General features: G+C 39.6%; 3 protein-coding genes and 2 pseudogenes across 4 annotated transcripts; 2 read left to right on the forward strand and 3 right to left on the reverse strand.

The window, feature by feature from the left end:
• Positions 1–6496: 6496 nt before the first annotated feature.
• On the forward strand, positions 6497–9951 carry LOC104824245 (annotated as a pseudogene).
• Positions 9952–10898: 947 nt separating this feature from the next.
• LOC104824248 (SAC3 family protein A-like) lies at positions 10899–17823 on the forward strand. 2 transcript variants are annotated; one of them, XM_010556264.1, is made up of 15 exons: positions 10899–11233; positions 11351–11422; positions 12316–13209; positions 13406–13516; positions 13604–13831; positions 14336–14437; positions 14597–14694; positions 14813–14987; positions 15164–15652; positions 15742–15882; positions 16021–16080; positions 16271–16401; positions 16793–16926; positions 17059–17273; positions 17424–17823. In XM_010556264.1, the coding sequence occupies exons 2-15, from the start codon at positions 11366–11368 to the stop codon at positions 17523–17525; spliced, it is 2937 nt and encodes a 978-aa protein (XP_010554566.1). In that variant the 5' UTR covers positions 10899–11233; positions 11351–11365; the 3' UTR covers positions 17526–17823. The 2 variants fall into 2 exon arrangements, with proteins under 2 accessions (XP_010554566.1, XP_010554565.1); XM_010556263.2 differs by having other exon boundaries at positions 13406–13831.
• Positions 17637–18755, reverse strand: LOC104824247 (annotated as a pseudogene).
• Positions 18756–18882: 127 nt separating this feature from the next.
• Positions 18883–21179, reverse strand: LOC104824246 (exocyst complex component EXO70B1-like). The gene has a single exon (XM_010556262.2). It carries the CDS (start codon positions 21006–21008, stop codon positions 19011–19013), a length of 1998 nt encoding a protein of 665 aa, XP_010554564.1. The 5' UTR covers positions 21009–21179; the 3' UTR covers positions 18883–19010.
• A 2547-nt stretch (positions 21180–23726) lies between these two features.
• Positions 23727–25465, reverse strand: LOC104824250 (60S ribosomal protein L35-2-like). The gene is made up of 4 exons (XM_010556265.2): positions 25355–25465; positions 25053–25188; positions 24227–24383; positions 23727–24034 (listed from the first exon to the last, which is right to left on the reverse strand). The coding sequence occupies exons 1-4, from the start codon at positions 25356–25358 to the stop codon at positions 23960–23962; spliced, it is 372 nt and encodes a 123-aa protein (XP_010554567.1). The 5' UTR covers positions 25359–25465; the 3' UTR covers positions 23727–23959.
• Positions 25466–26486: the final 1021 nt, after the last annotated feature.

The raw sequence follows: 26486 nt of genomic DNA on the forward strand, positions 1-26486 counted from the left end.
AATGTCCGGTCTGAACTTCTCCGTCCCAGCGACGTCATTCCGCACGACACCATGCGAATGGGTCCGCACAGTTTCCGCCTCCGCCGCCATTGTCTCCTCCAGCCCTGGAGGAAGAGGAAGACGAAGACGATTTCAACTCTGTAGAACAGAGGAAAAATGAATGCGAATACCGAGAACTTTTGGAAAAGATTTTCTATTCTCTTATTAAAAAAATGTTCCTGTACACATCCTTTTATACAAGCTAATGAACTAAGTAATTCAAATTACAACAAACATTTGAAATGAAAATGTAAGCGGGAATTTACAGGGAAATTGGAGTAACAGAAATGTAACAAATTGCCCAAACGAATTCTGTTAGAACTAACCACAAACAGACTGAGCTATTGCGCCATTGCCATATATGTATGTGCTGAGACTCCCCCTCAAGATGGGGAGAAGAGATGCTGAACACCCATCTTGACTAGAAGCATACGAGAAAGCTCCACCGAGATAGGCTTAGTCATGATATCTGCAACCTGGTCTGAAGCTGGTAGATGTAAAGGTTTCAAAAAACCAGATTTGATATGTTGCCGGATAAAGTGACAATCGAGCTCGATGTGTTTCGTCCGCTCATGAAACACTGGGTTATTAGCAATATGAACAGCGCTTTGATTATCACAAAAGAGGGTTACTGGCCGAGGACAAACAATGGACAACTCATTGAGCAGAGCTTCCAACCAAACTAATTCACAAGCTGTTTGCGCCATTGCCCTATACTCGGCTTCTGCACTACTGCGAGAAATAGTATGCTGCTTCTTAGATTTCCAGGAAATCAGGGAATCACCTAAGAAGACGCAAAAACCCGTGACAGATCTGCGGGAATCAGGACAACTTGCCCAATCCGCATCAGCATATGCACTAAGACGAACTTCAGAAGAAGCAGAATAGAACAGTCCTTGAGCTGGAGCATTTTTCAAGTACCGTAAAACACGAAAAGCAGCCTGTAAATGCTGAGATCTAGGGGCAGACATGTACTGGCTGAGCTTTGTAACCGAGAAACAAATATCAGGTCTAGTTAAAGACAAGTATATTAGTTTCCCGATGAGTTGACGATAAACCAGAGGATCAGGGAGGAGCTCACCTGAATCTTGTCCAAGTTTCTCCTTGATATCCATAGGAGTAGCAATGGGTTTGCAACCTAACATCCCAAACTCTTCTAGCAGCTCCAAGGTGTATTTACGTTGACAAATGTAAATGCCACGATGAGAACGAGCCACTTCCAGACCCAAAAAATAATGCAGAGGTCCAAGATCTTTAATCTGAAAGGCATTACTCAAAGTCGATTTAAGATCAGTAACCAAAGCAGGATTATTCCCAGTAATGAGGAGATCATCGACATATAAGAGAACTACCACAATATCAGAATGATGTCGTTTAAAAAACATCGAAGAATCAGATAATGCCTGAGCATAGCCAGCAGACAAAAGAACCTCAGAAATCTTAGAATTCCACTGTCGAGAAGCCTGCTTTAAACCATATAGAGATTTTTCAAGTTTGCAAACAGAATCAGGTGGTAAACGCTCCCCCTGAAGTTCTGCAAATCCTGGAGGCAGACGCATGTAAATCTCTTCATGTAAATCACCATTAAGAAAAGCATTACTCACATCCATATGGCAGAGAGACCAATTAAACTGAGCTGCCAAAGCTAATAAAGTCCGAACTGTTGTGAGCTTAGCAACAGGACTGAAAGTCTCCAAATAATCAATGCCCTCCAATTGAGTGTAACCCTTGGCAACTAATCGAGCCTTATGTCTCTCAACAGATCCATCAGCATGATACTTGGTTTTAAAAACCCACTTGCAGCCTATAGGATGTTTACCAGCAGGCAAAGAACAAATGGACCAAGTTTTAGTCCTAGCAAGCGCCTGCAACTCAAGTTTCATAGCCTCTCTCCAAGTTTCAAATTTTGCTGCCTGGGTATATGACTGTGGTTCAGGTGTGGTAGTGATGGATAATGTAAAATGGCGATAGGAAGGAGAAAGTGTATCATAGGTCAAAACAGAATGAAGAGGGTGAGAGGTAACAGAAGAAGAAGTATCAGAAGAAAAATGCTGTAAAAGATAGCAATGATAGTCTGAAAGATATGCAGGTGGTTTAACATGTCTAGGTGGTCTAACATTATTCTCCAAAACCCTCAATTCATTACCAACTGTTTCATTAGAAGAAGACGCAGAAGAAGAAGAAGATAAAGGCTGGACAGACCTGATTAGTGAATCAGAAACTGACACGGGATGATCAAAGAAATATGGAGAAACAGCAACTGGAAAAAATTCTAATGCAGAAGAAGGTAATGTGTCTTTCTGAAACGGGAAGGAAGATTCATGAAAAACGACATTCCTGGAAATGATAATTGCATTAGAAGCAAGATCCAAGACCTTATAACCTTTGACACCATGAGGATAACCCAAAAAGACAGCTGGACTAGAGCGAGGACTGAATTTATGTCTATCTTTAACGTGAGTTGATACATAGCAAAGACAACCAAAGACCCTTAAATGTGAATATTGAGGTTTCTGATGGGTAAGCATCTCAAAAGGGGATTTATTGCCAATAACAGGAGAAGGCAACCGATTAATAATATAGACAGCAGTAAGAACACAATCACCCCAATATGACAAGGGAACATTAGACTGAAATAAAAGAGACCGTGCAACATTTAGAATATGCTGATGTTTGCGCTCCACAACAGAATTTTGTTGTGGGGTGTATGGACATGAAAATTGATGATCAATACCCTTGCTAAGAAATAAATCTGTAAAAGCAAGTTCAGGGGCATTATCCGAACGAACACATTTGACAGTGACTTTGAACTGATTCTGAATAAAAGAAAGAAACTGAGGAAATTTGGTAATAACATCACTCTTTGATTTCAATAGGTAAATCCAGGTACAACGAGTAAAATCATCAACAATAGAAAGAAAATACTTATGCCCGTCAACAATTTCAGTATGAAAGGGCCCCCAAATGTCTATATGTATCAACTCAAAAGGTAAGACAGACTTGTGACTGGAAATAGGAAAGGGTAATTTCTTCTGTTTTGCCAAAGGGCATACAGGACACATGGAAAAAGTATCAGATGTAGACTCAAAAGAAATCTGAGAAGAGTGACCAAGAGAACTGATTTTGAGATTAGATGGATGCCCAAGACGATGATGCCAAATATCAAACGAAGTGGCAGACAAGGCTGTGCACAAAGGACCCGAGAAAGCTGAAGGACGAGAGGACGAACTCTGCATCTCAAAAATATATAGATTGTGACTCTGACTACCCTTGCCAATCATCAATCCCTGAGTAAGGTCCTGAATAACATAAGATTCAGGAGAAAATACCACAGAACAAGGAACAGATTTAGTTAAGCAACTGACACTAAGTAGATTGTAATGAAAGGAAGGGATGAACAAAACACAAGACAAGGTAATTTGTGGAGAAAGGACAACAGAGCCAGCCTTAGACACAGGAATTGACAGATGATTAGGAAGAGAAACAGAAACAGTTGGAATATCATGAAGTTCAGAGAATAATATCGGATCACAACAAACATGAGAACTTGCTCCTGTATCTAAAATCCAAACTGCTGAAGAAAAATTAAGGGCAGGTTTTAGAGATGAAAAAATAGAATGAGAAGAGGAAATGATACCTGGTGAAGGAGGTTGGATGACAGCAAAATTTGAATCATTGGATAAAGAACTCTGACTCTTTTGTTGCAAAAGATATTGCGCCATTAGGGACTGAGCTTGCTCCAAAAGACTTGAACCCGAGGAAACTTCACTAGTGGACCTAGGAGTACTGAATGATTCAATACCATCCTTCTGAGCACCAACCATATTAACATGTGACTGAAACTTATCATTCACATGAATTTTAGGTTTAGAAGGGTTCGAATTCTTAGAATTCCAGTTAGACTGAACCTTATGACCAGGCGGAAAACCATGGAGACGAAAACACCGATTAACAGTATGTCCAAGCATACCACAGTGTGTGCAAGTTGGTCGAGACCTTGACTGAGAATTAGAGTAAGAATTCATACCAGAATTCTGAGAACGAGAACCATTATTCTGAAAGGAAAAAGAATTACCCCCAGAAGGCCTAGAAAACTGAGCTGAAGCCTGAAATGCAACAGCCTCAGGAGCTCCTGAAATATTCAGCCGTTGTTGCTCTTCCTGAGCCACGAGATTGTATGCCTTGGTCATAGAGGGAAGTGGATCCAACATCAAAATTTGTCGCCGAGCAGCTGTATAAGACTCATTTAACCGCATCAGAAAACGCACGACGTTCCTGCGCTCAAATAACTCCATCCATTGCTGATCAATCCGACACTTACAACCACCACATGTACAGCCTCCACAATTACAGACTGGAACAGGCTCATACTGCTTAAGTTCTTTCCACAACGCATTCAATTTAGTGAAGTAAACATTGAGATTTAAAGAACCTTGATGGAGACTGTCAATCTTCTGCTGAATATTGAAAATCTTCGAAACATTTTGCTGTTTATAGCTAGTTTCCAAATGTAGCCAAATCTCACGAGCATCATCCAGATAAGGGATCAACGTATGAATGTCAGGTTCAACAGAATTATTCAACCAGGTACATACCATCGCATTGCAACGCATCCAAGAACCAAAATCCGGATGATCTTCAGGTGGTTGCGGTTGTGTACCAAGAATAAAACCCAGTTTATTCTTGGCAATGAGAGCCTTCATAATAGCACGAGACCAAGCACCATAATCTGATTCTCCAGAAAGTTTGTTCGAAACGAGCAACACACTCGAAGAATCAGCCGCATGAAGAAAAAGAGGATCAGAATAAGGATCCCGAGCCGAAATATGAGAAGAAGTAGAATTCGAAGAAATCGGAGCAGAAAGAATCGGCGAAGATGAAGAATCGTCCGCCATGACAAAAAAGAAGGTGAAATCGAAGAAGAAATCAACCGAAAAATGAAAGAGAAAAAGAAACCCAGAAAGTGAGCGAAGAGAATGCGCAGAAAAGAAGCCCTAGGGCTCTGATACCATTTCAACTCTGTAGAACAGAGGAAAAATGAATGCGAATACCGAGAACTTTTGGAAAAGATTTTCTATTCTCTTATTAAAAAAATGTTCCTGTACACATCCTTTTATACAAGCTAATGAAATTACAACAAACATTTGAAATGAAAATGTAAGCGGGAATTTACAGGGAAATTGGAGTAACAGAAATGTAACAAATTGCCCAAACGAATTCTGTTAGAACTAACCACAAACAGACTGAGCTATTGCGCCATTGCCATATATGTATGTGCTGAGAGACGAGAACGATCAACAACACAACAGTTCCCCTTCTCTTCTTCTTCGTCGTTAACCACCGAAGCCAACCAGCGGCGCACGTTATGCCCTTGCGCACCCTTCGCTTTCTCCTCGCACGTTATCGGCTCTCCTTCCTGCATTATTACGGACATCCTTTACGCCGCCTCTCATAAAGGCCTAGGGTTTCCGATTTGGGGTTCTCGTCATCGTCATCGCACTTTGCACTCCTCTCTCTCTTCGTCTTCATCGTCAGAGAGAAGTGGGTCGTCGCCGTCTTCGTCTTCCGGGTCGGATTTGTGGCGAATATGGGTCAGGACGACGCCGTGACGGCGGATCAGAACGGCTTCCGTCACGGCCATCTTCGTGGTTATGGTGATTCTTTGCACCGGCAGAGCCAATCGCCTCCGCAGCCGCCGCAGCAACCTTCGTCGTCTTCCTCAAAATTGCTCACATTGCCCACCATGTTAACCCTTGGTCGTGTAGCTGCCGTTCCGCTTTTCGTCGCGAGTATGTTTGATTTCGTTTGCCCATAAGGGCTTTCAAGTTTTAATTTCTTACGGTTTCGTAATTTAGAGTATCGTGCTCATGCACTACCTATTCGGTGAATAATAGGATTTGACCATCGGATCCAATGGCGATGGATTCGAAGATGTTTGCATGAATTCAACACTGGGCGCCGATTTGGTCTTTGTTCAATTACGTGGAGAAAATGAAGCTTTTATCGAATTCTTGAGCTCTTTACACGTTGTCTTCATCATTTGAATCGGATCTTTAAAATGGGTTCCTTATTTCGGTGCATTGAATTGTATTGTTTCATTTTCCATAGCTCTAAGTTCTTCGTCTGGCCTCGGTACAGTTATCGGCTAATTTTCTTACAGGGGTCAAGGCAAATTAGCCGATAACAGTACCGGCTTGGAAGAAAGAGCAGAACCATTGACTAGACGAGGTTGTGACTCATTTATGGGGTGGGCGTGAGTGATCAAGTATAAAAGTTCAGATACTTGATAAAAATATTTATTTTCTTTAAAAAAAATCGATTTTTTAGATTTTTTTAAGATTCGTTTTTTTATTTATTTAAAATTATAGCAAATTTAATTGGATTACGGTTATTCCACGTGGATATTAGGTTAATTGACCAAGCCCACCCTAACTAGCCATTAGTGTTATATAATCTCTCGCCGCCGCTCGAGTGTTTTCCCCGTCTCTAACTGCTTCGATTCTATCAAATTATCCATGATGGAAATCGATCCAGTTCCGAATGGAGACGCAACCTCCGCCGCAATCTCTCCGCCGGCGACGGCGGTGTTGCCGTCTTCGTGGTTGAGTCAACTGACGGAATCGCTGAAGCTGGAGCACCAGCTCCTCCGCGTACCTTTCGAGCATTACAAGAAGACGATCCGATCCAACCGCCGGGCCTTCGAGAAGGAGGTCTCCTCCGTCGTATCCGGCGTCAGCGATTTGTCTGATTCGGATTGGTTCAAGGATGATACTTTTCTGCAGCTTACGAGGCTTTCCTCGCGATTGCAAGGCCTCAAAAGAAAGGTGATTTTTCTCTTCCATGGCAAAGAAGATGCGTGGGATGTGTTTCGATGATGTGATTGGTAGATGCCTAGACAAAGTGTGTAATTAAGTCAAGGAAAGGATCTGATTTTGTTAGATGGTCAACTACAATTTATATCTTTCTGGTTGCTGGATTTGATTGGATAATTTTTCAATTTTGTATGAAGGAGAAATGCAATTCATTCAAATATAAATCAGACTAAATGAAGTGAAAACTCAGTTGGTGATGGGGATGACTATCTAACTCTATGATTCTTAATCATGGAGTCCAAGAAAAGAGGATTTGACTCGTTTGAGTTTCGCAATTTGAACAATTCATGTGTTCTTCTCACGTTTTGTTATTCCTTTTCAGTATTATGACAACAGTGGGTTACATCTTTCCCTCATCTAGGGCAGGGTGACAGAGATACCGAGCTCGTATTGATCATTTGGATTCTGCGGAGGCAGAGAATTTATCCGAATGGAACAACACAAGATTGAAACGGATTCTGGTTGACTACATGTTGCACATGTCATATTTCTACACTGCAACAGAGCTCGCAGAAAGTAGCAAGATACAGGCAATTCTCTCCCTTTTATCGCTTTTTTCTTTGGCTTGGTAAATTGTAACACGATCTGGAGTTTCTCTTAACGACATTTTTCTCTGTTGAGCCCTTTAGGCTAGCTACCCTTTTTTTATCAACAGTGAAGAATTGCCGCCCAATTCTGCAGTTTGCCTTGAATTTCTTAAGTTCAAAGATTTATAATGAATCTGCAAAAAGATGAGATATCCTTGATCTGATTGCCATCTCATCTATTCAGGACCTAGTTGATATTGATATTTTTCGAGAAGCTAAAAAGGTGATTGATGCCCTTGAAAATAAGGACGTAGCTCCTGCCTTGGCTTGGTATGCTGATAATAAATCGCGGTTGAAAAAGTCAAAGGTATGTGGTGATAATGCTTTACATTCACTCATGGCTAAACTTTTCTTATTTCATTCTTTTTTTAATTCCTCCTGTTTTCTTGTGTCACCTAATGCAAGTAATCTTATGATAACCTCGTGATTGCTGGAGGCAATTGACGCTCCGGTTCAACTAAGGCCATATTATCTGATTTACAAGCACGTGCATTGAATTTTTCATATTGTCCTTTTCCTTTCAGATCTTGATGTTATGAAACGAAACAAACTGGAACTAGTTCTTAGTTGTACAGAGGGCATGTGGTCACTGCTAATGAAATTGAGTTCTTCTTCTGACAGTGCACATTCGAGTTTCAGCTAAGGTTGCAAGAATTCATAGAGCTGGTACGAGCTGATACAGCTGACAGCTATAAACATGCAATAAAGTATGCACGAAAGTACTTGGCACCATGGGGAACAACCCATATGAAAGAATTGCAACATGTCGTGGCCTCTTTGGCTTTTAGATGTAGTACAGAGTGCACAAAATATAAGGCAAGTTTTTCTTCGGTTGATGATACAGCCCTACTTCATCGTGTTTCTAAAGCCAAGGTTTATCTCTCCGGTCATGGATTGGCGCTTGGAATAGTTAGTTTTCCTTTCGATTTAGTGAATGGTTAATTTTGGTTAAGAAGGACAAAGAACTAGGTGAATATGTTGTGTTTCTTTTCGTACTTACGAGGCAATGCAATTGACTAGATTGCACCTATAGTCATGCGTTATAAATTTCACTAGATTGCACAATTGTTGTGATACTTGCCCTTCTACTCTCGTGCAATCTGAATTGCTCGTGTTGACTATTGAAAGCATCTCTTTACGCCAATAAACTGACAATTTTTGTTTTCGTTTCTTAGGCTTTGTTTGAATCAAAGCAGTGGGACTTTCTTGTCCATCAGTTTAAACAAGAATTTTGCAAGTTACATGGGATGACACTGGAGCCGCTATTAAACATCTACTTGCAAGCAGGCCTGTCTGCTCTGAAAACTCCGTATCCTCTATAAACTAGATTGACACGACATTTATTTTCAATTTACTTTTTGTTATTTGGCTTGGCTTACTTGATTTCCAGTTATTAGTAGCATACACGTACAGAATATTCAGTTTTGATTATTTGTGTGTTCATTATGGGTGTTAAACTAGACGGACCGGCTTAACATTGGTGTTGTTTTTTTCTTCTTTCCTTTTCTGTCGTTACCGTTAGCTGATGGTCAGCTTCATTTTACTAATTCTTGTTAAAGTCCACTTGGTTTCAGGTTGTACCTTGACATGGTTTAGATATTGCTACGGAGAAGATTGCGCAAAGGAGGACCCTCTTTCACAAGAGAGCTTCCAGAAGCTAGCTTTGCCTTTACCATACTCAAAGCAGCACCATTCAAAGCTTGTTTGCTATATTACTAAAGAGCTAATGGACACGGAGAATCAGCCACATGTGTTGCCCAATGGTTACGTCTACAGCTCCAAGGTAGGTTTAGCTGTGTTGTTGGGCTAAAATCTTCCATCCGTGCTCATTCTATCGAATCATTCACATCAGTCTCCGACTCGAAGGTGTCTTGTTTTAGATTGTGGTGTTATATTGGTTTGCATTGATGGGTAATAATAATGAATGTGCATGCAGGCACTCGAGGAAATGGCGAAGAAGAGCGGAGGTAAAATAACATGTCCTAGGACAGGGTTCGTCTGCAATTACTTAGACATAGCTAAGGCATTTATATCATGAGCTTGGATTCGGAGGGACCTGACCTTGTTGGACCCATCGAAGGCATATATAAATCACGAGCTTGGATACATAGATAGTTTATCAAACAGCTGTAGGTAATAACATTTGGTGCAACTCCTCGATCATCCACCTTGTTGAAAAGATCAACTGTATCATCAATGGTTTCCGCCTTTGCAAAGACAAATGATGTAGTTGATCTTTTTAATAAGCTCGGTGATGGAGGAGTTGCAACAAATGTTATTACCTACAACTTTTTGATAAACTAATTATGTATATAAGCTCATGATTTATATACGCCTTTGGTATTTGTATCTCCTTTACTGCTTTAGTTGTATGCTTTACTGTTGAGTTGTGGTATTTGCCGAAAGATCCTGCTCCTTTTTTCTTTCTGTATCCTTGAAAAGGAGTAGGGAAAATCCGAATGGAACAACACAAGATTGAAACGGATTCTGGTTGACTACATGTTGCACATGTCATATTTCTACACTGCAACAGAGCTCGCAGAAAGTAGCAAGATACAGGCAATTCTCTCCCTTTTATCGCTTTTTTCTTTGGCTTGGTAAATTGTAACACGATCTGGAGTTTCTCTTAACGACATTTTTCTCTGTTGAGCCCTTTAGGCTAGCTACCCTTTTTTTATCAACAGTGAAGAATTGCCGCCCAATTCTGCAGTTTGCCTTGAATTTCTTAAGTTCAAAGATTTATAATGAATCTGCAAAAAGATGAGATATCCTTGATCTGATTGCCATCTCATCTATTCAGGACCTAGTTGATATTGATATTTTTCGAGAAGCTAAAAAGGTGATTGATGCCCTTGAAAATAAGGACGTAGCTCCTGCCTTGGCTTGGTATGCTGATAATAAATCGCGGTTGAAAAAGTCAAAGGTATGTGGTGATAATGCTTCTCGACAGTACCAAAGATCGGATTTTCACCGTTGTCGAATCTTCAACTCGTTGATCTTGTCAGATACCCAATTTACGGGCAAAAGGGTCATTGCTTTTCCTTTATCAGATTTTTCACATGAAAATTTATTTTTCGAGCTTTACTAGTGAAATGTACGGTAACTTGGCTTACTATAAATAATTAAATGTGAATTATATTTGATGTTTGAGACAAATTTGATGAATACTATTGCAAGGATAATGCTAACCAATTCCAGGATTTAGCCGGTCTAGACTCATCGACCGGGTCGTCGTCGGTTTACTTGTAATGCTTTGATGTTCTAACCTGTCATCGTTGACCGGTTTGATTCAAACTCAATTTTTACCGAACCGGGATCAGTGTCCACGTAGGACAAGGTCTCTCTCCCACGCGTGTTTTTTTTCCTCGTTGGCGTATAAAATCAGGGAAACGAGAAGAGAGTTGAAAAATCTCGCGATTTCAATCTGACCCAATTACGCCAACATCCCGTCGTAAGGAATTCACGATCTTCCTCTCCGGCACTCGCACTGATTGTTTTCCCTTTGCCCAGTTTCCTCGATTTCTCTCTGTTCTCTTTCATTTCAATAGCTTTTCATACATCTCCGTGTTGTATTGTTGATTATTGTTTTCTACCCTTTCCTTTTTTTCCCCTTCCCATTCGTTTTTCCCCTTTGTTTTGTTTAATCCGATCTGAAATTCTGTTCTGTTGCACTTTTTACGTCTGATTCTTCATTTGGCTGCCCGAACCCACCGGAGATATATTTGAGCGTTGCAGGTACATATTCGAGCTGCATCTCGTTGTTTTCAGATTAGGGTTTTTTTTTTTCTAGGGATTGATATTGGTGCGGTGAAGCTTTAATTTTGTGCTTGATTCTCTTGAATGCTTGCGCAGGAGGTTGATGGTAGAATGAATCAAGGAGGGAACACTGAGGCCGTAGCTACACTGGACCCAAATGCGATTCAGGTAAATCGTTTTTTGGGTTTTTTCCCTTTGTTTTCGTTGCTATCAAGACGTTTGTTATTGACCTTGTTTTGATGTTGTTACATCCAAGATGATTTTTGTATGCGATTAAGGAAGAGATGATTAGTGCAATTAGTAGCTAAAAGGATTCAAACTAGAACTAATGTTTGCTTCGGATTGTTTTATTAACTGGATTTATGGGTTTCAGTGTGATCTAAGTGCTTTCAGGATTTGTGGGATTGGGGTCAATTGCCATTTTTTTTTGGGAGTATGCTTGGGTTTATCAATGTCTTAATGTGATTTACTCTTGACCAAAGTTGTCTTTATCCCTTCACAGTTGTAATATTTTGACGAATTGTTCACTGATGCATTTAGACCGTGGAATAGAGTGAGTTTGTCTTGATGCTTTGTCTGAGAACTCTCATAATGTATCAAAAAAGCATTTAATTTTTGTTGTTAGGGAGGTAACAGAATAAAAAGATGTTGGGTATCTTGTTTTAGCATGGAATGTGATGGCTTTTTCAAGTTTTCTACCGGTATGAAACAGGACCAAGTTGCAGAGATGCATTCTCTATCAACAAATTCTATTAAAATTTTTGTTTCACTGAGAACGCTTGACTGTTTTTTGCTCAGTATACACTATTCAGATCTCTACGGTTATGATGTTTGAGTTGCTTCCACATAGGCTTGAGGTAGCATCTGAAGATGTAGTTGTTGATGGCGTCAATATTTCTTCTTCTTGTCCTACAAATCTTCTAGATCTGAGAACTTTTATTATTTGCTGTCTGTTTGTATCTCTTATCACTTGCTTTTTATGCGGCTAAATGAAGCTTTTCAGTATCATATTGTGGATAAGCAATCAGGCGTTTCATTGCTAACACTATTCATTGTTTCAGAATCGATATGGTGTTGATGGAAGCCAAGTGCAGATGTCTTCATATCAATACTTGACTGGGTCTGATACTTCTTCATGGACAATGAATAGAGTGGAAAATCAGGCTGTGGAGAATGAGAATTATTCAAGTTCGAACTATTACTGTCCACAGCCTGTGGAGCCAGCCACGAGAAATGTCCAGGAAGCATCAAATGCTGTGCCTGTCTCTGGTTCATCTACTTTGTTCACTGCAAATGTAGCTCAAGATTATAGTGGATACACATCATACCCGAGTTCTACTGACCCATCCAATTATGCTAGCACGGGTTACGCAAATTACTACAGTGGCTATCAGCAACAACCTAACCATTCATATACTCAGCCTGTAGGGGCATATCAAAACACAGGTGCTCCTTATCAGCCTCTTTCCTCATTTCAGAATACAGGGTCTTATGCTGGGACTGCAAGTTATTCAGGAACTTACTACAATCCTGCTGATTATCAGACTGCTGAAGGTTATCCAAGTACAAGTTATAGCAATCAAACTTCCGGAGGTTATCCAAGTACAAGTTATGGAAACCAGACTGCAGCATGGAACCAGGGAAACTATGCTGGTTACACATCAAACACTTATCAAAACTATACTCCTGACACTAGTGGTGCTTATACTTCCAGTGTTGCATCAACAACATCTGTGCATTACCAACAAAATTACAAACAATGGTCTGACTATTACAGTCAAACAGAAGTTCCTTGCGCCCCTGGGACGGAAAAGTTGTCTGTCTCTGGTGCATCCAGTCAGAGTTTTCCTGTTCCTGGTATTACTAGTCAAATGCCTCCTTCTAGTGGCCAGCCTGCTCTGTCTTTTGTACAATCCTGGAGACCGGAAACAAATTCATCCCAAATTCCTCAGCAGGTTTGAGTTTCTTTCATGAGATGAGGGAAGAACAAAGTTGTGTTTCTTAAAATTAGATTAGGTTATATTCTTTTCCATGCTTATTTCTTGTGGACCGAAATGCTCAGACTGGAGATTTATGATGACCTAGAGGACAAGGAAATTAGTGTTAAAATGAATTAGTTGACAAATTATCATTTTCATCGTTTTCTCCCAGCCTGGTGCAGCAGTTAGTGTCTCTAATGATGCTTATTGGATGCATAAAGTGCCGAGCCAGCAAGCTCAACATCCTGCTCCAACACAAAACCATTATCAAAGTCCCTTGGAGGTGAAACCTTCTAATGAAACCTCTTTTCAAGATCATCAGAGAGGTGCATATCCTCAAGGATTGAACTCCCAGTCTTCCATTTGTCAGGCACCTGCACATCCAGATTACCACCAGCCTATCCTGCCTGCATCATCACTAGATACCCGAAGAGTAAGCAACCTACAGATCCCGACCAATCCTAGAATTGCTTCAAATTTGCCATTAGGTTTTACCAAAACCGATAAAGATAGCTCAGCAGTCGGTGCAGCCAAAAAGCCTGCATATGTTACTGTCTCAATGCCAAAGCCTAAAGACCATACCACTGCTTTGCCTGAGGTAAGTTTCTGATTTAGATTCTTGATTTTTTTTATGAGTGATGTCAGAGATGAACTGTTGGGTTCCAAGGTAACACCTTGAGGCGTCTTTGTTGTGAAACATTGTCCGCTTGCCATACTAAATGAAAAAGTAATCGAACTCCTGATTTTCCACGGGGGCCAAATTTCTAGGCATTTTTTGTGAAACAACTTCTATCAAAAGAGGTCTGGATAATCCTCTTTATTTAGTTTCTTTTTCCATTCTAATTTCTCTCTTATTTGTCAAATCGATTTGAGATGCAATGTCTACTTCATAAAGCTGCTTGGTAAAATTCTTAGAATGTCTTTCTGGTTACTGCTCCTAGATCTCAGCAGTATTCACGGTCTCGGTGGAGCTTACACAATCTAGTATTTATTTCATAGGGATAATTCTGATTATGGGGTTTCGATATTGCTGCATGTAATGATTTACAATCTTTTTGTAATCAACTTGTTTAAGCAAATTATTTTGTCCCGCTGTTTGTAGCCTGGCACATTCCCAAAGTCACTTCGTGGGTTCGTTGAGAGGGCTTTTGCCCGCTGCAAAGATGATAAAGAAAAGGCATCTTGTCAGGTTGCCTTGAAGGAGGTACCATGTTATACAGGGCTTGGAGATATGCTATTGTAGCATGAGATGTCCTCATGCGTTTTCTGGGATAATAACAATAAATTACCTCTTCATTTACTAAGGGAATCCGAGCTAATATTTTATTGATTATCATTTTGATGCTTATTTTTTATTTTCTAGATTATCACCCAAGCAACAGCTGATGGTACCCTTTATATTAGAGACTGGGATACCAAGCCTCTTTCATCTGTACTTAACGCGGATATGACCAACAACCAGTATTGTCTTTTTTCCTCCTCATCGAGCATCTATGCATGACTTTCTTTTTTCAATTTTTGCTTGTTGGAATATTTACTTTCTTATATATTGCTACTGAGTTTTTACTTGGCCCTACAGGCTGCAAAGTTCAACCCCTGCTTCTTCAGTAGCACAGAAGAGTCCTACAAGGCGATCCAAAAGTAGATGGGAGCCGTTATCAGAAGAAAAAACAGTTGCCAGTTCCAAATTGTCTACAACTTACAGCAGTGATTACAAGTTTGGAGGTTGGAGTCACCAAAGTGAGGACAGAAAGGTTAAATAAATCCATTCCACTTTCCTGTTCCTTATGATTGAGTAGGGCTGTCGGTAGCATTACTATATTGGGAGACAACAAAAGTAAAGCACTTAGTTAATGGTTGACTTTTTATTTTACCGATTAGAAAAAATATTCTTTGCATTGATTCCTTGATCTGGTGAGAAATTTTGCAGGGTTTGGAAAGTTCTCAAAAGGTGGGTGGTTTCACTGACTTTAAATCCACTTACTCCGTCCAAAAATCTGCCAAAAAGAATTTTCAGTGGCCTGTCAAGCGCCAGCGTTTAGTTGATGGTGCAAATACTGCTGTTGGTAATGATGCGTCAAGTGACAGTGACACGGAGCACAGTTTGACTCCTTACTATTCTAGTGCAATGACACTAGCTAGTTCGGCAGAGGAAAACAAACGCCGTGAAAGCCGCTCCAAACGTTTTGAGAAAAGTCAAGGGCACAGCAGGGAGAGTAACAATCTCAAACCGAAGAATGCTAGTGTCGGGAACCTTTATTCTAGAAGAGCTACTGCATTAGTGCTAAGCAGAAGTAATGATGACAGTGGCAGCAAAGCCGTGGAAGACATTGACTGGGATGCGCTAACTGTTAAAGGAAGCTGCCAGGAAATCGAGAAACGTTATCTCCGTCTTACATCCGCACCGGATCCTTCCACTGTAAATATCAATATTATATATGTAAAAACCTGTTTAATACCCAGGTCAACATTTTTAATTGGCTTGTGTGAAACTATGTTGCTTTGCAGGTAAGGCCGGAAGATGTGCTAGAAAAATCTTTGTTGATGGTCCAGGGCTCTCAAAAGAACTATCTTTATAAATGCGACCAGTTGAAATCTATTCGCCAAGATCTAACTGTGCAACGGATATGCAATCGATTAACTGTTAAGGTATGTTATTGGACATTCATAAAGATGTCAAGTGTTCTTGCATGGAGTATTCTTTCCCTGGCAAACACTTTTATTTAAGTTACAGTTCTCATCGGTGAACTCATTTATGATGGTCACGCTTTTTTATAATTATTTCAGGTTTATGAAACGCATGCAAGATTGGCTTTGGAGGCTGGGGACTTACCTGAGTACAATCAGGTTGATACTCTGGCATAGATTGTTCCTATTTTATTTTAGTCATCCATAATAACGAGATTTGTTTTTCATAAAAAGTACCAGCAACTTGTAGAATGCACCCAAATCTATCAATACCAAAAAGGGTATGTCGTATTGTGTAAAATAAAATCTGAACTCGAAGCGTTAGGATTGATCCTTTGTTTCGTTCCAGTGCTTAGCCCAGCTGAAAATCCTCTATGCCGAAGGTATTGAAGGATGCCGCCTGGAGTTTGCTGCTTATGACCTGCTTTATATTACTCTGCACTCTAAACATAACCGTGAGCTGCTATCATCTATGTCGAGGCAAGTGATTTCTTGAAGATTATATACTTGTCTCTGGATTGACCTTATGTGAAGTTACGTTTTAGCATTGAAACTTTGGGTAGCAATTTTTCTAAAGAAGTAGATGCTAGCCAAAAGAATACAACTGACTGGGAGGATGAAACCGAAACTTTTGAATCTTCAGATATTTACATAGTACTTCTGAAGGCTTCTGGTAGCTTCATTTTTATTTACAGAGATTTAAATTATAGTGACAAATATGATGAATGTGTGGTTGTGCCCCTAATTAAGGATCCCCTGTGGATTTGTCTCACAAAGCAAGCAATAGACCCTTTTGAGAAACGCCTCTTCCTTTGCTCATTTATAATTTTCGAATATACAAGATGAAGCAATATATCCGTTTTCTCTGTAGATTGTCGGATGAGGCAAAGAAGGACGAAGCAGTCAAACATGCGCTATCAGTCCGCGCAGCAGTAACTTTGGGAAATTATGTTATGTTCTTCAGGCTCTATAAGACTGCACCAAACATGAACAGTTGCCTCATGGGTAAGTACTAAGTAAAACACGTGGAATTTATTCTGATTTGATCGATTCTTTGTCTCTTGAGTAGCTAGATATGTAATACTAGTACCAATTTGAAAGGAGATGAGTCTTTCCCAATCTTTTTTTTTTCTGCAGACCTTTTCGTGGAGAAGATGCGGTTTAAGGCTGTGAACTGTATGACTCGTGCCTGTCGTCCCACGGTACCTGTCTCATACTTAGCTCAGGTCTTGGGCTTTACTGGCAGCGATGAAAAAGAGACCGATGGGATGGAGGAGTGTTCGGAATGGCTAAAAGCCCATGGGGCAACCCTCATTACTGACGATAACGGAGAAATGCTCCTCGATGCAAAGGTACACTTGTACAACTCGAGAACCCGTCCTTTCCATATCTTTGTTTTAGTTTCAAATGTTTCCCATTTCGCCATATTAGCCTCGTTAGAGATTTATTGGTTTAGTTTCCATCTTATCGCTTTTCCTGTCATGTTTTTACATTGAGCGCAGGCTTCATCATCTGGTCTCTACATGCCAGAACCCGAGGACGCGGTGGCCCATGGAGATCGTAATCTAGCTGTCAACGATTTTTTCAGTCGTACGTTACCATAGATATACCGACATTGCCCGTGGCCGAGCATAGTCCAATCTCGTCCAAGAATAACATCAGATTCGCCAAACGGAGACAATGGCTATGAAAAAGGGATCCGGGGGAAGAAAAGGTACACGGCCCTGGAAACTTTGTGTTTTTATATAGGTCTGTAGAAAAAAGGGGGTTTTGTTTCTGGAAAGAGGAGAAAAAAGCTCGTTTTGTGTTTTGTAGCGTTTTCTTGAATTTGGGCTTTTATTACGCGTTTGTGAATATTGAATTGAATCATATTCTTTCTATCAGATTCATAAACATGTTTCAGATTCAGATTTACGAAACCTTAAACGTTGCCTGTTTGGATGTTTTCCCCCATTTTCTCGGGAATTCGACAACTGGGTTGTCGTTTGGTTTTATTTTTTGTAGTTTTCATGAAGATGAATTTTTTTTTTTTGCTAACTAAGTTTTAGATTAATTTTGGTGAAATTAAAAAGAAAATAGAAATTGTATTATGCGAATTGCATCATCCATCCAATCGCGTAATACAATTTCAGGCATAATAATCATCGCTTATTTTTCGTTGAAACAATCATATCAGTTGTTGTCAATTTACAAAAAAAAAAAAGAAGTATTTAGGGGCCGTTATCTTTTTCTGGAGATGAACTTAAATCGGGCTTCTTCAATCCTTTTCTTTCATTTCCTCTTGTTCTTGCTCCCAAGCAACAAGCAGAAGTAAAACAAAACCCTAAAGAAGAACCCCCAAGCAACCGTGACCAACAAGCAATCCCACTTGCTCATCTGCGTCGACATCCCCAGCATCTCCAGAACATCACCACCCGTCGTGAGACACGTGTCACTCGTTATCCTCGTCCCCAGGGCTCGACCCACTGTCCCCAGCAACGTCTCCTTCACCGTCTCCGGCAACTTCCCCAGCGGCGTGTTCTCGAATACCTCGACCCCTCTCACAAAACACGTCATCGGACCCGAGAACTCGTTCTGCAGGACAGCCTCGTACGGGTACTTCACCAGAGACATGTAATGAAACCATATCCAGTACGGATGGATCCTGTCCCTGTTGATGAAGAATCCGCGAAAAGCACGAAATACGATAAGATCGCGACTATGATCGTGTACCCGAGCATCACGTGAGGTACGAACCCTGATAGGACCGTTACGAACGAGTTTCCGGACCAGAACGAGGCCACCGAGTCCGACGGCCAAGAAAGTTTAATAATTTCAAATTTGGGTTTATAATTTCAATGGTGATATATCGGATCGATTATATCGAGATGCATTTGTTGTTTTGATCTATATCTGCAAGTTTCTTGATCTGAAACCATAATCTCTTACTGTTCTGTATCTGTCGTCTTTGATGTGTGAAGGTGGAAGATTCTTTTTTGTTTTCTCGTTTGCATGTTGTACAGAAAAGTTACAGACGACAATAATCGAAGCACCACAATATAACACAACTAGGCAAAACAAGCAGTATAAGAGTTTTACTGCCGGATTTCTTACAATGAAACACATCCAATTGAAGAACATGACGAGGAAGAAGAGGAAGAAGAAGAAGAAGAGCCGCCATTGACAATAGGAGTGCCATGGAACAGATCCGAGAGATAATTCTCCAGATTATCAGGCTTAAACCTCACGAGAATCTCCAGGTTTCTCTCTTGACTGAGCGTATTCAGGTGCTTTTCGTAGAACTCTCTGTATTCCGGCACCAGTTTCTTCGCTATCGAGACCTTCAGCTCGTCCCTCAGCTTCCCCTCCGGTACGATCCACGCCGATTGCCTCATATATGCCTCCTCGAACGCGGCATGAAACCTTCTGAAATGCGATCTCGCCTCTTCCGGTGGCAGAGTTGCGGTTTTCTCTGGTAAAGACAGAAACACGTTGGCCCATGCCGCTATCTCGTAGTTCGCAGCATAAGTCCTGACTTTGTTTTCGTGTCTGACGATCCATTCGTGCCCGAGTAGGCTCCTCAGCCGATGAGATGATCGAACTGTGTCGACTGTGAACTGAAGGTTGTTCGCTAGGAAGAGATAGGACAGTGAAACATCCTTGTACAGCTCGGCCTTAGTGTCTAGCTTGCATAAAAGAACAAGGATGACCCAAGCTAGATGGACTGACACCGCTCGATTCTGCTCGTCTTCCGAGGTTAGGCTCCCGAAATAAGATTCCAGCAAGCGGGTTTTTCTCGGTAGAGGATGTTCTGCAAGAATCTCGGCCATGACGCTGCCGTACTCAGCAAGTGAAGATACGAAGCTCATAGTAGAGCGAGCCAGCTGGTGGATCCCTCCACCCGGCACAAGAGATTTCGACGAATCTTTCTGGACGGTTGACTCGAATTCTACGAGAAGGGACCGGATAGAATCCGAAAGTTTCTGCATTGACGACAACGCCTGAAGCTTGACAGAAGCGACCGCATCGAAGTGGAATATCAGCTCTATGTCCTGCCACAGCTCGGACATGGCCATGTGCAGATCCATCAGCCGAAAGATCCGATCAGGCGATCTCTTCCCCTTGGCCACAACCTCGGGGAACCTGAAAAGGTTGGTTCCAGCTTCGTTCGCGATCTCGTAAAAGCACGATTCCCTTATCGTTTTCGACGCAGAAAAGACGTGGTCGCAGAGAAGTTTCTCCCCTCGGAAGAGGGTGGTCACTCCGATCTTTGCAGCCTTGATCCAGTTATTGATCGTGTTCTCGAGTGCTGCCGAATCTGTTCTATGGAAATTCGAGATCTTGTATTTCTCGATGCCGAGCATGTAAAGCCCTTCTTCCACAATAGATTTTCTGATGAGCTTGTAAACCCTAATGCACTCTTTACCATATCCACAGCTTATCATCGTCTCTGCTATCGCCTTCAGGTCTGTCATCGCCATTGCCGAGGCTTTCTCCACCTTCGTGATCGATTCACCAGCTCTCTTCAGCTCATCATCTTCCTCCTCGTAGATATCATCCAGATCATCCTCGACTTCCGAATTGCTCGACCCGTTTGAGGATTGACCCGAGACGGAATCCGGGTCAAGCTGGTCTCGGTTCAGGGAAAGTATCTGGTAAAACTCCTTCTCGAGCCTCGCCATGGCGATCTGCATCAGGTTCTGAGCGAGGACGAGCTTGGAAGAGTGAGAGTGGTGAGAGACGAGGAAGTGCATAGCTCTGCGTAAGTCCCTGACGCATCGGATGAAATCCCTGGCCTCTCTCCGGCTGTGTTGGAACAGAGAGACGATCTTCGTGTAGGTCGAAGATTCAGGGTCCCATCTCCTGATGATTGGTTCCGCGGATTCGACGGTTTCCTCCATCATCGACTGAGAAAACGTCTGGCTCACAGACGAATCCGTGCCGAGGAACGAGGAAGACGAAAGGGGGGATTTAGGAGAAGACGAAGAGAAGAAACCCGACTTGGCGAATTTCGCCATGGATGAGTTCTGGAAGCTCTGTAACGGAGAAGGAGACGTTAATGGTGTTACTTGGGCTATACTCTTTCCTATTTCCTCTGAAAGAGCCATTCATTATATAGAGAAGATATTTGCCTCAAAGTTTGAAATAAATGACGATATATGATTTTACCTGTAAAATTGTAACACCAAAATCACCGATTTGACCAATCATGATGCAGTCTTGCAAATGTATATCTGAATATTTTTGCACACCCCCTTGTGACATTCGAGAATATTCTATTGAAGATTGACTAATTTTTATTTGAAAATTAATAATAAAAATGAAACATAAAAATTGAATAATTAATTTTCAAAATAAAAATTTTTTATTTCAACATATTTCTCTTGAAATTTGATAGAAATGTGTGTTGGTAAACAATTTTAATCTTTTAGTTTATATTCCAACCATTTCATCCAAAAATTTATTGGACATCACTAAATTCGAATTAACTTAAATGCATCGATATCAAATGTTACATAAAAATTGAATAATTAATTTTCAAAATAAAAAATTAAATCCGAAAATAATCAATAATAAACAATCCAAATATAGAATGTGGGAGTGGCTGGGGTTTATTCTCTTATTGGATAGGTTTTTTGAAAAAATCAAACTTCGCTACGGAATTAACAATTAAAGAAAATACTAAATAACGAGAAAATAAAATCGCAATAATTGTCAATGTCAGTAATTATCGGACGAAAGGGCTTCGAGATTTTCGTGCTTGAACGCTGTTAGACAGAAAACTTATGGAGTTATAGTAAATGATGACATCGTGATTGTTATTGAATAAGATGCATAGATGATAATAATAATAATAATAATAATAATAATAATAGTTGACGATTGATGGAATTGTGGTACAGGTGCACTAAAATCGAATCGATTACGAGAATGAAATATAAAAAAAAAAATGAGGAATATGGTTACAAAGTCAGATAAAATATTGAACAAGGAAACGTTCAAAGTCTCCCACTTGGCATATTGAACCTTATATACATTATATATATATATATATGTGTGTGTGTACTTGGTGAAGGCATGGAGGTCAAATTTTTTGTGTAGCCAATTATTTAGTCTATATGTTTTTCGTTGCTCTCCCCTTGCAAAAATCATATATTAATCAAACAGAATATATATTTTGGAATATATTTGTTTGAATTTTCGTTATTTAAAAAAATATATACCGTATTTTAGATTTCGATTCGATTTCATCTTCTATTTCAATTCCAATTCAGATTTAATTAATTTCATTTTAAAAAGTTATATATTTTAGATACAACCATTACATATTTCCAAGATCAATCGTTAACAGTATTTTCACATTTTGTGCTGATTTAAATATTTTCCAAAAACATTTTTTCCACAATTTTTTCTTGTCTTTGTGGAATTTCAGCCATAGCATTTTGATAACAATTGAAAGACTCTATTAGTGAACCACGATCATAGGAATTGTACCCACATAATTGCATTTTATCATAAAATATTAATGTAAAAAATTTCACTTTCCCTTCGTTTAGTCAAAGCTTGAGATTGATTAGTCAAATTGATATTGTTAATAAATGATGAGTGACACAATTTTGGAATATATGTATTTCCACATATCGTATAGTCTATATCGCCACATTTATAGACGGCTGTTATATTATTCTCCATATTTCATTAGAAAAAGTAAAATCAAAATAAAACCTTAGTATTTTTTTATTATTACATCATCATTTACACTTGAATAATCTAATTTTCATTTGTAGGCTTTTCTCTAAAAAATATATATATAACTCCCCATGGAAAATACCACTCTTGCACATATATGATCAATCAATCGTTGAACCAACACGATCAAAGACACACAATCTTTCACATTTTTTAATCCAACACGACCAATATATATATATATATATATGCACATATATAGTCACTAGTCAAAGTTTTGTTCTCAGTATATATAACGTATGTATGCATTCAGGTCGCTATCAATATATTTTTATATGCATATACATATGTAGCATCTTGTGGCCATTTGTATTTTTAAAATTAATAATAAAAGTGGGGATTTGCTTATCGAAAGTCAAGAGCTTAAGTATGCATCCAGGCAAGTTTCCCTGTAATGACACCGAAATCAAATAACGCCTATAGGCTAATCCGCGTTTTTATAACCACTTATCCCTCCATTTTTTAAATATCTCAGACTATTTCAAACCATATATACACACATACATATATCATGGTATTATATTTATATTCATTTTGATCTTGGTTCTCGTCGGGTATTCAATTAAAGCAAATACAGTCCAATTCAATTTTACACATATATCCCAAGAGTGCTAAATATTCTCAAGTGGTCAATTAAATTTAAAATAAGAAAAACCTCCAAACGAGGATAAAACAAGTATTAAACACCATCACGGCCAAGGATTCATTACTATTACATAATATTCGCACCGATAAATCACATCTTCGACGATACATACACTATGTGAAAACGGTTCCCGAGACAGATTCTTAGTACGGTCAACTCAACGGCAGATACGACAACAAGGACGACACAAAGTCAGAGTTCTAAAACTTGAACGTGCTTTTTTATATATATAAATAATATGCGAATGCATATGGATATTTTTACCATAAACGTGTGTGTATACATACATACATATATATATAGCCCGTGCTACTTTGCATATGGTCGAGAGTCTCCTCTTCCGACCAAAGAACAACTATTTGAGTTTCACTCCACAAGCAATTGGAGGATTCATTCACTTGCATTCCGAATTCGACAGTTCTCTTCAGAATTAACCACCAAAAATTAGAATATTTATGTATTTAACTTTTGGGGCTAGTAGACGTAAAATACGGAAAGCTCAAAGAAAAACCATCATGACAATGGTCATACTGGAGATTTTTTTGGGCAAATCAAATCTCTAATTCAAATAGATATATGATGGCAAAAGATTCGAGTTTGGAACTCTTTAGTCTTTAACCGGCATTGAAGAAAATGAAACACTAGATGGAGCAAGACAACGGCTTACACCTTGATGGCATACTTTCTCAATGGAAAGTACATATCTTTCTTCTTCTCCCGTTCCGTCTTCAACGATGCCTATCCCGGAAAAGTGAAGATGCAAGTCACAGAGATCAAATGGTAATCAAATAACAAGATTCATTTCTCATGGTAAGCTCCCTTATCCCATTTATTAGCTCAAGGGTCCACATGATGAAAGTTTTGGAATTTATCAACTAAGATCGAAATTAAGTGTGGAGAGGAGCAAACCGAAAAAAGTAGTTAAAGTACCTGGTGCTTGGTGAGTCTCCTTCTGATAGCTCTAGTCTTCTTGGGACGGAGATCGAGTGGCAAAAACTTCTTGTTTTGGTATGCCTCTCTCAATGCAGATTTCTGCTTCTGCGAGATCACAGTCAAAACCTGTGCAATCGACTTCCTCACCACCTTGCTGCAACAGCCCCGAACGAGAGCCCATCAGACAACAAATCGCTAATGCCCTTTGAAAGCAGAAAGAAGCACCTAGCCTTTTTCCGGCATCAAGGAAGTTTCTTCTAGTTTGGAAATTCGTGTAGGAACAACTAGGAGTCTCACTCCCTATGAGGAAAAGTTTTGGAAATGGTAACATTTTCTACAAGGTTCGATAAATTAGAATGCAGATACATGTAAAAACATAAAAACAAACGAGAAATTCAACATCATAAAGGCACAAGTTTCAAATACATCAACACCAGAAGAAGAATCAAAACAAAAATCATGCACCCTAACAAGATACTAACAAAAGAAGGCACCCAAATTAAGCAACAAAGCTTCCGGAAGCAGAAACAGAAGCAAGGACCAAGGGGACAAAACACATAGACACATCAAAAGCCTAATTCTGTTACCAAAAGTAGAAAGGTGAAGTCTAATCATCATATGACAAGACGCGAAATTGTCATTAACAGAAGAGAACCCACCAAATCATCAACTGCGTTAAACCCTAGTAATTCGCCCATTGACTAAGCTACTTCAACAGGAGCCAAATATTCCGAATTCGTAAGCTTGATACGTTAACCAGAAACAAAAAATATGTATGTACGTATGTATATGAACAATCATTATACGAGATTGGAGTACATACATCTTGGATAGCTTGTTTGGAGCACCGCCTGTAACCTTAGCGACGCGGAGGAGGGCAAGCTCCGCCTTCAGATCCTTCAGCTGACTCGAGAGATCGGCTTTCGATTTCTCCCTAAGCTCGTGAACCTTGATTCTCGCTGCTCCAATCCCATTCCACGAAACCCATCAAAGCGCAAAAACGCGAAAATAAATTATAAAAAAAAATTGAGCGGAAACAATCTCATAAGCGAGACAGAGAGAAAAAGGATAACATGAAACGTTAATGCTTCTCAGTTTCCTCGGAAGCTTCTGAAATAAGCTTACCCATGGCAGCTCTTTCGAGTCTTCTATCAAGGGCGCCTCGTACTGTCTCTGTGGTAAGAAACCCTAGAAAAAAAAGGTTGAAGACGAGTTATGGTTTATGTAACTCGGGCTAGGTTTTGATGCGTGCGCCATTGTTTTTAGTGGGCTGGTATATAGTTTATTAATGGATCAGAACAAAAAATCTTTTTATGATAATGGGCCATTTTATTGGGCCTCATTCAGTCGGCCTTTTTATGATTTCTTGATTTCTAGTTGAGAGCTTGAAGAAAAATAAGTTGGATAATTTATTGTAGAATTTTATTCGTTTATTTCATGAATTTACCAAGAGTTATCAACTTCTAAATTTATTTCTCCTTTGATTTAATTTTTTAAATTGTACTGGTTTATGTTAAAATTAGTTTCTGTAGACTTGAATAATTGTTGTTTTAAAAACTTTTAAATGTTTTAGCAGAGGACAGAAATATTCTAAAATGACGTCTTTGCCTGGTCAAGGGAACACCAATATTAAATATATAGAACACCAATATTGTGTATATATATATATATATAATTTTCTTTTTATCGAAACTAGTCTATGGCGGATGATGTCATGAGATAGCCATCATATAACAACTTCTATCATATACAGCTAAGAGATTAGCTTTTAATAAAACAATAGTTTAAAAGATTGACAATTAAAACACCGTTTTAACTATTTTTTATACAGAAAAATTAAAAAAAAAAATCCTTTCGAGTTATTACTACTATCATCCAAACGGGTGCATTTTGATAATTTTACAAACAAATAGGTACCAAAATTTAATTTTAAGAGTTTGTGTGAGAAAACAAAACTTTCAAAAAAGTGAGTGGCTAAAAAATGGAAAAATACATAAGAGTTGGACCTTGTTGTGAAAATATCGGCACATACGTCGTATGTGGACAAGGACCCCTCGTGCAAGTCCCCGTTTCCGTGGGGTCAACGAAAGGCGAAGGCATTGAATAGAGCTCCAAATTTGAACAGTCGTGTTTCTGCTGACGTCATCCCAGGGCTTTACGGTTACTTCAAAACGCGGGCCGAGTAGCCCCCGCTGTTCCGGACGCGACTTTTCCGCGATCTTTCAATCTCCCCTCTTCAACAATATATGATATATAT

Source organism: Tarenaya hassleriana, unplaced genomic scaffold (genome assembly GCF_000463585.1).
Source record: "Tarenaya hassleriana unplaced genomic scaffold, ASM46358v1 Cleome4, whole genome shotgun sequence".
NCBI classification, from domain to species: Eukaryota; Viridiplantae; Streptophyta; class Magnoliopsida; order Brassicales; family Cleomaceae; genus Tarenaya; species Tarenaya hassleriana.

Bases quoted from the DNA above. Each gene is read 5' to 3' on its own strand.
- LOC104824250 (XM_010556265.2), bottom strand. The intron at 24,384-25,052 runs GTATGTACTCCA...GGGCTGTTGCAG, and splicing joins CCAAACAAGCTATCCAAGAT to CAAGGTGGTGAGGAAGTCGA. The intron at 24,035-24,226 runs GTACTTTAACTA...TTTCCGGGATAG, and splicing joins GGAGACTCACCAAGCACCAG to GCATCGTTGAAGACGGAACG.
- LOC104824246 (XM_010556262.2), bottom strand. From the start codon at position 21,008: ATGGCTCTTTCAGAGGAAATAGGAAAGAGTATAGCCCAAGTAACACCA.
- LOC104824248 (XM_010556263.2), top strand. From the start codon at position 11,366: ATGAATCAAGGAGGGAACACTGAGGCCGTAGCTACACTGGACCCAAAT. The intron at 14,988-15,163 runs GTTAAATAAATC...GAAATTTTGCAG, and splicing joins ACCAAAGTGAGGACAGAAAG to GGTTTGGAAAGTTCTCAAAA. The intron at 16,927-17,058 runs GTAAGTACTAAG...TTTTTTCTGCAG, and splicing joins CATGAACAGTTGCCTCATGG to ACCTTTTCGTGGAGAAGATG.